Source organism: Cottoperca gobio, chromosome 6 (genome assembly GCF_900634415.1).
Source record: "Cottoperca gobio chromosome 6, fCotGob3.1, whole genome shotgun sequence".
In the NCBI taxonomy this organism is placed as follows: Eukaryota; Metazoa; Chordata; class Actinopteri; order Perciformes; family Bovichtidae; genus Cottoperca; species Cottoperca gobio.
Window position 1 is genome coordinate 10,145,952 of NC_041360.1, and position 9,290 is coordinate 10,155,241.

General features: G+C 43.0%; 1 protein-coding gene across 2 annotated transcripts in view; it reads right to left on the reverse strand.

Annotated features, from left to right (window-relative positions):
* Positions 1-8,066, reverse strand: part of ptpn5 (protein tyrosine phosphatase non-receptor type 5) — a 15,681-nt gene extending 7,615 nt beyond the window's left edge. The window contains exons 1-7 of one of the 2 annotated variants that reach the window (XM_029434441.1): positions 7,733-8,066; positions 7,552-7,620; positions 3,839-3,948; positions 2,158-2,434; positions 1,546-1,668; positions 1,319-1,414; positions 761-1,017 (exon numbers count right to left, since the gene is read on the reverse strand). In XM_029434441.1, the coding sequence (XP_029290301.1) occupies positions 761-1,017; positions 1,319-1,414; positions 1,546-1,668; positions 2,158-2,427 (746 nt within the window). In that variant the 5' untranslated portion in view covers positions 2,428-2,434; positions 3,839-3,948; positions 7,552-7,620; positions 7,733-8,066. The remainder of the gene's footprint in view (positions 1-760; positions 1,018-1,318; positions 1,415-1,545; positions 1,669-2,157; positions 2,435-3,838; positions 3,949-7,551; positions 7,621-7,732) is intronic. The other variant, XM_029434440.1, reaches the window with a different exon arrangement.
* Between the last annotated feature and the right edge of the window lie 1,224 nt (positions 8,067-9,290).

Consider the following 9,290-nt stretch of genomic DNA (forward strand, 5'->3'; position numbering starts at 1 on the left):
TTCAATCATTTTTGTTCGCAGATCTAGAAAAAAACGTAAAACTTGTTCGCAGCGGCAATCATTTTTTGATTTAATGCGACGTGTGATTGATCCACTACCGCAGCAGCTACACCCCATACAGTCTGTGGTGTGGTAAAGTCGAGCACGAAGTAGACAGTTTAGCTTCCCAAAATGCAATCGAAACCTTTGAAAGTATGGTTAAACTATGTGCCTGCTGTGTATGATAAAAAATAAAAACTTAAAATGCAGAAGTATTATTTCAGGAAAAACTGGAAAAAGAAGAACCATGATAAAGCACTGCCTCCAGAATAGAGAACACATCAGGGTGGACAAGTGCAACATTTTTGCAAGGCCAATGGCTTCTTCGACACCAGCGTAGTCTTCTCCTCGAGAGGACACGCCGTAACTCTCCATTACTTCAGGTAAGATTGTTTTAGACTAAATGACTCATCTTTTGTATGTTAAACCTTAGCTTGGATTTTATCGAACAGAAAATTGCTTTGGGCAGGATCTAGTTGGCAGATTTGTGTGCCAGGTTTCACAATCTGTTATTGATTCCCTGCTAACTTTACCTTATTAAGCAACCCATGGGTATCGATTAAAGTACCCTATTGGTATCAGTATCACTTTAAGGATACTGGTATCTTAATTTTTTTTAACTACCCAGCACTAGTAACATAAGAACTCTCTGTCTGTCACTCTTTTATCCTCATTCTCTTATTTCCAAAAATACTTTCAACCCTCTGTAGCCCCCTCTTACCTCTCCTGAAGCCCCACTGGTGTGACAAGGAGGGTGGCGGCGTCTCCCTCTGTTCTGGTTTCAGTGCCCATTTCAAAGACCGGCGTCTGGGGCTCAGGGTCCATGTCCATCAGATCCTCCTGAGCGTCTGTCCACTCTGACAGGGTGAAGGAGGGCTGGCGACTCACAGACTGACGGCGGTCACCACTGTCCCGCGACACTGTTTCAGACGACCACAATCTAGTGCGGTAACGCCAGTTACACACCATGTGAATGACCTAGGGGGAGGTTAGTGGGAGGGAGGAAGCAGTGAACGCCATTTTCTTTTTTACAAATAGGTATCCATTTATCAGTCAATCAACAAATCAATCAAGTAAGAAATGAGCCAATCTACAAAAAACATCCATCTAGTTTCTTTTAAAGACTGCCGTGTTCCTTCATGGTCAATTACAATAATTCAACATCCAACATAATATCACATTCATGCAGAAATTACCAAATGTTTTTAAATTTAGCACAAAAACAAGTTTTGGGTTGGAATTAAATTGTTTGTTCAGTGTGTTTTTTTTGTTTTTTTACCATTATTACACAGATGGCTAAACCGATGCCTGCAGTACCATACACAATCCAGTTGCGCTCATCGGTGTTTACCACCTCCCTCATCATCACTATGGACTGGGCAGTGCAGAGAGAAAAAGACAGGGGAAGAGGCAGTTAGACAGAGCCAACACTAGATTCCGCATGTTATCTTCAGGGTTTCTTTTTTCTCCATCCAGAGATGGGTCAGACGCTGGACCGCCACTTACGTCCATTCCAAAAATTGGGTGGCAGGGAATGATGAAGCCAAGGTAGAAGTCGATGACATGCAGTGCTTTGTAGATGGAAGAGAGAAGTCCGTTTCCTTCCAACACAAAAAACACAGTGTACCCCTAGGAGGAGAGAGGAAGGGAAGGCAGATTGTCAGTGTGAACTCTCCTGTCATTCATGCAGTGGTAATCAGGCAGTGATGTGGCTGCTCGCAGGTGAAAAGCGAACAGAAAAGAAAAAAAGAAGATGGCCTATTTCGCAGGCATAAAAAACATGTGAATTGATCACATGCGGTCTGGTGTCATAAACATGGCCTCGTTTACAAGGCTCTAATTAAAATTAAAATTAATCTAAGCATGAATTCAACAGAGACAGAGATAAGAAACGAAAGAGGGGTTCAATTCTAGTCCAAGTGTCATTTACATTGCTGATGTTGCAATTACACTACTGTGGATTTTTCGTACTGGTCTACATGCTGAGCTGAAAACCAACGGTTGTGCAGGAAGGTCATCTAAAATACTAATCTAATTCAAACCAGATATTTCTGTAAAAAAAAAATGGATTAACTTTTGCTTAATTTTTCTGATTTCCACTGATGCCAATTCACATACCGTGACTTGGGAGAGGGCAAACACTGCAGCCCAGCAGTGGATCTCAATCACCAGCGCGTACACCTTATGCAATAACATTTCGTCTGCCTGCGGTCTTTGGCCCTCTGCAGGTCCATCTTTGCATTTTCGCAGCACATCTTTTTGAGGGGCTCCGTCGCCCTTTCTATCAGTCTTTGTGGGCTCATCCAGCCAGACGGGGTCTTCTTCGGGCCTCAGAAAGATGGAGTCCTCTGTGTGGGAACGGGTGGAGCTGCTCAGCCGGCGGGTCATGATCCCCCTGTTAAATGAAGGTATTTAAAATGTCTTACCTCGGTGGCATCAGGCTTTACAGTTGGATTCTGACTCTTTTTTTGACATTTATTATGTGTTTGCCATGTACACCATCTGAACATTTAACTGAGACACTGAGAATGTGTGATATCCAACAAAGTCCAAAAACACTGTTTAAAGTACAGTGTGTGCTCTAGTTGTTGCTCTAATACTGTATTAACCCAAAAAAAGCCAATGTGGGTAGTGTTGTTTGATGGTTTTATTCTGTTTTTTAGATCTTTATATGGTGTATGCTAGACTGCGTGAACAACATTTAACATGCCGACAATTTCACAAATAAAGGGTTTTCTGTTCACGTGACAATTTCAATGTCTTGGTAAGCAGTAACACTTAAAAGTAATGTTTTTTAGCCTTTGTTGCTTTGCTAATAACACACAGGCACAGAAGAAAATTCAACAGAAATTCAAATTGATTTCCACTTCAATTTTCTGCCAGCTGTGTGTGTCAGGTTATGTGTGTTTGTCCGATAGTGTGTTTTTAAATGAGCATGTATATGACAGAAAGAGTTACGTTCAGGCCTATTCAGATGTACAACTAAGTGGCTTGGAGTGGCTCTCATCTCCAGATCCTCTTGTCTCCCTCAGATTGGACTCTATTGTGTGAATACGTGTGTATGTGTGTGTGTGTGTGTGTGTGTGTATGTTTGTGAGTGTGTGTGTGTGTGTGTGTGTGAGTGAGAGAGAGAGAGTGAGAGAGAGCGAGAGAGAGCGAGAGAGGCTCTATTGTGGAGAGATGAGTCAGGGGTAGCGTGTTTACAGCCCTGTCCGTCGCCTTGGCAACAGAGTGGCTCTCATCCCTCTCATCCGTCCTGAGCATTATCATCTACTGACAACACACACACACACGCACACACGCACACACACACGCACACACACACACACACACACACACACACACACACACACACACACACACACACACACACACACACACACGCACACACACACAGCTTCTCTGTATCAGTCAGCAGTGTATTCAAAGCCCAGTCCCACTCTGCTCTTTTGTCCTTCAACCATTAATAAAGGTGTTTTGTACATTTGGATGATTACTGGCACGTAGTGTGTGTGTGTGTGTGTGTGTGTGTGTGTGTGTGTGTGTGTGTGTGTGTGTGTGTGTGTGTGTGTGTGTGTGTGTGTGTGTATGTGTGTGTGTGTGTGTGGAGGTGTTTGATTACGGGGGCCTGTGAGAGTGGCTGTGTCAATTTTAACTGAATGTGTGAATGGCTACATTTGTCATGAGTGACTTTTGGAACAAGTTTTCATCAATGACTACCGACCAACAAATTAAATGACTTCCCAGTTGGCTTGCTGAAATATATATAAAAAAACTGTACAGCTGTCACATGACTCACCTATGATAGATGGCAGGGAACTGGGGGAGGGAGTCAGATCACATGATCAAGTTAAATTCTGTATCCTGTGGCAACCAGCTGTTGTCAGCCATTGTGTGGAAGAGTCAAATCTGAAGGACAGAAGACAACAGCCAAACATTGGATATATTAAAAGAAATAAAGGAAGGAGAGATAAAATAGGGGATACAGGACAAGTAAAGGAGACATATCATTAAAAACTTTTTTTTGCACATACATTTGGGTGTCTGGTGCCTACAAAGCAACACAAACTGTGAAATAAGACAACCCCGTCAGTTATTTGTGGGTGCCTAGATCAGAAAACATGAGATTCAACCAACTATTTAGATTTGGCTCCACTTCCTATGTCACATGCTGGCTCATTAGAATATATCGCCCCCCATCTGAGTATCACCACCAATGGCTTGTGAACTACCTTTGCAACTTTTCTTGCAGGCCACTGAGAGCAGACATTTTTCAGAAGGGGGGCTTAAAGAGACAGGAGCTAAAACGGAGTGTTTCAGACAGAGAGTGAATACAGGTATATTCAGACAGTATGAGAAAAATAATGGGATTTCTGAACATAAATGCATTTATTTATCTGGTAGAAACCTGAAAATGAGCATGATATGTCCCCTTTAAGCACATCGTGTCTCTAAATACGGCATACAGTAGAAACACCTCAAACTCTTCTGGTCATTTTGTTCCATCTAAAGATGCATCAGAGTAGCACCCTTGTCAGCTCCCAGCTGCAGTTTCATGAGCGGAGAATGGTGATGTAAGGTGACACAGTAAACTGTCAATATTTATTCCCCTCTCTTTTCTCTCTCTGCCTCTCTCCCCCTCCCTACGAGGCGGGGATGATTCGAGCCAGACTAAGCAGACACCCTCAGAAATACATTCAGATTGCTCCAGTCCAATCAGTATGCATGAAGTCGAGCCTTCTCTGCGCTCCTCTCCTCTCTCTCTCATCTACCCTCCTCTCCTTCTCTGCCACTGGACCCTGTTGAACGAATGAGGTGAGCTCAGCGGAATATGAGACCACACCAGTAGCAGGAGTTGTCTCTGTGTGTGTGTGTGTGTGTGTGTGTGTGTGTGTGTGTGTGTGTGTGTGTGTGTGTGTGTGTGTGTGTGAGAGAGAGTGTTGAACAGAGGGGAGCTGCTTCGAGTCCTTTTCTATCTCTGTTAGCTTGCTGCGAAGGTGTTTTTGAAGCGATGACGCCAGTTGGCCCGGCCCGTAGTCATGGCAACGTTTATACATTCAATGTACACACACATACAACGTAAACACACACACACACACACACACACACACACACACACACACACACACACACACACACACACACACACACAGATTGTGTTGTATAAGAGAAGCTGCTTCTGCTCTTAAACAATAGATGAACAGGTAGATGAGTGGATGGAGGGATACATTGGAGGAGAAGCAGCTCTATTTAATGTGAAGGTTGTCTGAGGCAATGACGCAGTGAGGTTGGCGTTTTGGTAACTGTGGCAACGAACATACTGTAGCATACACACACACTTTGGCAGACACCCTGCATGAAAAATGAAAAACACAAACATACATCTGCACTGGGAGAGCAGTGACAATATTCATGTTTGTGTGAAAGATTCTGCCTCTCTTTGCTTTGATTCTTTGAGGTAAATATCTTTGTTTTTCTGTCGCTCGCTGCTGCTGAGTGCTTGCTCGGTCAATTGTTTGGTACATTTAAGCAGAGCTGTAGCTGGGATTTTAGAAATACTGAAATATCTTTTGACCAAACTAAAAACTTATTAAAAAAAAATTCAAAGGTCAACTGTTGTATTTTATTCCCCAACATGATGTTTTAAAGAATTTTATTTAAGAATGTAACGTCCCCCTAGCACTGAAAATAATATTGAGGAAATGACCTCTATGTCCTTAATGGTATTTATGGCCCTGCAATTAAGCATTTAACAAACAGTTCTCTTTTGTCTCCTTTTTGAGCTTTCAAATGATATCACGCTGTTCGTGTTGCTTTCATGTTTGTCTCAGCTTGTTCCAGCGCTTCATTGAACCTATATAATGTTAACACTGACACTTTTCTTTACACATTTGTGGTCATCAAATATTCCAGATATTGTTTGAATAGTTTAGTACTCATTTCTCCAAAATCCATTTTAATTTTAACAAAAACATTTCGTATTTTTGGAGACTTTGCGATCCCCACTAGAATGTAAGTTAAAGTGCTGTGTGTGACTAAGCTGACTTTTTTTGGGGAGCTCAAAACACAAAATATAGTTCGAAATCAGAGCGTGACCGACAATACCAAGCTGCAGTAACAAGCTCAATATTGTAGTTGGGCGAAGAAATTTGACTTACATAAAACACCTTTGACAATCTAATGATCAGTACACTCCGATCAGCAATAACACTACGAAAATGTACAACCAAGGTAAGTGCACGGCTGATTCAGCCTCATTCCTTACTGAAGGTCTACTGTCTTTGGGTTCCTTATTAACACCACCCCCTCAGTCTTCAAATACAGTATGTGTGTAGTGTTTCCATTGATCTGTATCCATTCAAAGCACCCAACACCCAGCTGAGTCTGAACGGAGCCATATAATAAGCCCCAGCAGAACCACAGGACCGTCTGCTGACAGCTGCGTAAAGCTCTTTTCCTGCAATCAAGAACAAGGGGAACAAATCTCTTTTAATTTTTTCTTTTGATGACAGCTGGCTCGTGTTTTAATGGACATTTCTGGTGCTCCCAGTGTGACCATCTGGAAGAATAATGTGTTCAAATCTGCTTTTCATTTCTAAATAAATGCTCAGGATTAGTTTTGCTTTGTCCCCACCATTAATGCAAAGATCTCAGGTGCAGCGTAAGTTCCTGTTTCCAGGTGAATCAAAAGTATCGAGTATGTTTTTGAAGTGCTGAATGTGGCAGGGAGACGAGGTAAGAGGAAGCTCTTACTGAAAGTGATGATGGGATGGTAACGTGAGATAAAGTCACAAGGGCCGAGACCTGCCTCGTCAACCTTTCTCTGTCATACACACTCGCACAGATAACATCTTGATATCGATACACACATAAGCTCACAATGACCTTAGAATTAAACACCCAGCAAACCTGCAGCTTCCTGCTGTATATCACAGAGACAGACAATCAATCCGCTCTTTTGTTTACATACACTCCTACAATCTCTTGCAGCAGCTCAAGGGCCATTTCAAAGAGAAATTTCATTAACACGTGTATACACTTACATATCAGCCAAAGCTATACTGTATGAATAATTGAAATGCTGCATAGCGAATTGATTTATAGGCTGATAGAGATACATTTGGATTTCCCGGTGACAAAGGACTGTGTTATATGATTGCACTGCATCAAAACACCAGTGCAGAAATGGCATTCTCTGGCAGTTATTCATGCCAAGACAAAACACCATTCATATCACGTACATGGCTACGGTGAGCTAGAGCGACCACACAGTGCAGAGCTGGATGGATTAGTAATGAATCACCCACGGAGGTGGACTGTTGCATCTCTCACTGGTAACTCCCACATTGTCACAGAGACATGATACAACACAGAGGAAATCAAGCTTTGAATAATAATAGATGAGAGAGAAAACACACAGAACAGCGCCGAAGAACCAACCTGTTGGCAAATGATCAGTTTTAATCACCAGAAAATAAACGCACATACAGAGGCTACATCACACATCCCTACCTTTTCACAGCCAGGAAAGCGCAGCATCCATATGAACCGTGGGGGCTTCGCTGAGGAATTGGTATTCACCTCATGTCGCACAGCCACAGAGGGGGGAAAAGGGAGAGACAGAGGGAGTAGAGGAGGGCTGGAACAGTCGCTCACCCAGAGCCTTAAGTCTGGTTAGGATAAGTCCTCTTACCTGGCTGAGCCCGTCTTCACATCACCATCTGCCGCTCTGCTCCCTCTGAGCCAAGGACCAGGAGCCAAACACCAAGAACCGCGCCAATCCCTTTACTGCTCCTCTGTCTGGGAGAAGAAGGAGTGTGTTTGCATGTAAGAAGGAGAAAGACTGACAGTGAGAGGCAGAGGACGTGTGTGAGGGTAGGAGAGGCAGAATCTACGAATGTTGGTGTGTGTGTCTGTGTGTGAAAGAGAAATAGAGGTATAAAAAGTCTGATGGGTTTTTCTTTTGTTTGTATCCTGGAGGAGAGAGAGATCCACAGGCGGCAGCTTCGTCTAGGTATATGCAGCAAGAGGCTGTACGGTAGCCTTGGCAACAGAGCCAGAATGAGGGAGGGAGCTGGAGAGCGAGAGAGAGACTCTGTGTGTGCGTGTGTGTGTTGTGTGTGTGTGTGTGTGTGTGTTTGCGTGTGCGTGTGCGTGTGCGTGTGCATGTGTGTGTTGTGTGTGTGTGTGTGCGTGTGCGTGTGTGTGTGTGTGTGTGTGTGTGTATTAATCACATTAAATCAGAGGGACTCACCTCTAAAAGATTGTCCCACATGATATATTTTGGGGTTAAAGGATGAGGCCGGTGATATTCAATGTTTTAGTCCCGAAATCCTATAAAAATGCCAAATCCAACAGCAAATGTATCCTACTTATGTATTGTGTCACCAAAGCTAAATATGTTATTCCTCTGTGCCATAGACCTCGATCGTGCCCCAACAACTATTAAAAAACACCTTTTTCTTCATTACAATTAGCATGGACACAGACTTTTGAGTCGATACCACATACACTGTCGTGCTGGTGTAAATACTCATTAGGACATAAAATGTGTATTTATCCGCAGATGAAAATAGTCCCCAATAAAGGTATTATTTTCTTCTGTCTGAGAAATGTTGGCTAAAAACTACAGTGTCCAGTTGCTCTAGGAAAATATTTAGCCTTTTCGAAAAATGAAACAATGTATATATTATTTGATTTTAAAGATGTACGTATGTCTACAGTAAGAACAAACTGCTTCTGGTGTTATTGCTGGTTTTCGTTATTTAACTGGATTTGCTGACAAAAAGAAAAATATAGAATATCTCCAGCCTTATCTTTTAAGGTAAGTCCTTCTCTCTATGAGACAAAAACACGGTTGTGTGTGTGGGGTTGGAGTCGTATCATAACACATCACTGAGCAGTGAACACCCCCCCGCTGTCACCTCCTCTGCTTCCAAGTTGTAGGCTCTGCCACCCACCTCTTACCCTGTTTCTCAGTCTTGATCCCCCTCCTCCCTCTCATCATCACCCATGTCTAAACTCTTCTTCCAGTCTCCATCTTCTTTGTCGTCCCTATGCTCTTATTGCTCTTAAATATCCTCTTGCACGGTCCCTCTCTCTTCCTACGCTCCCCACACCTCTCTCCCCCTCTGTTGCTCTCTCTCTCTTTCCTTACAACCTCCTGTCATTTCTTGTCTCTCCCCCCTTTAGTGTGCTCTCTCTCTCTCTCTCCCCCTCTCTCTCTCTCTCTCTCTCTCTCTCTCTCCTCT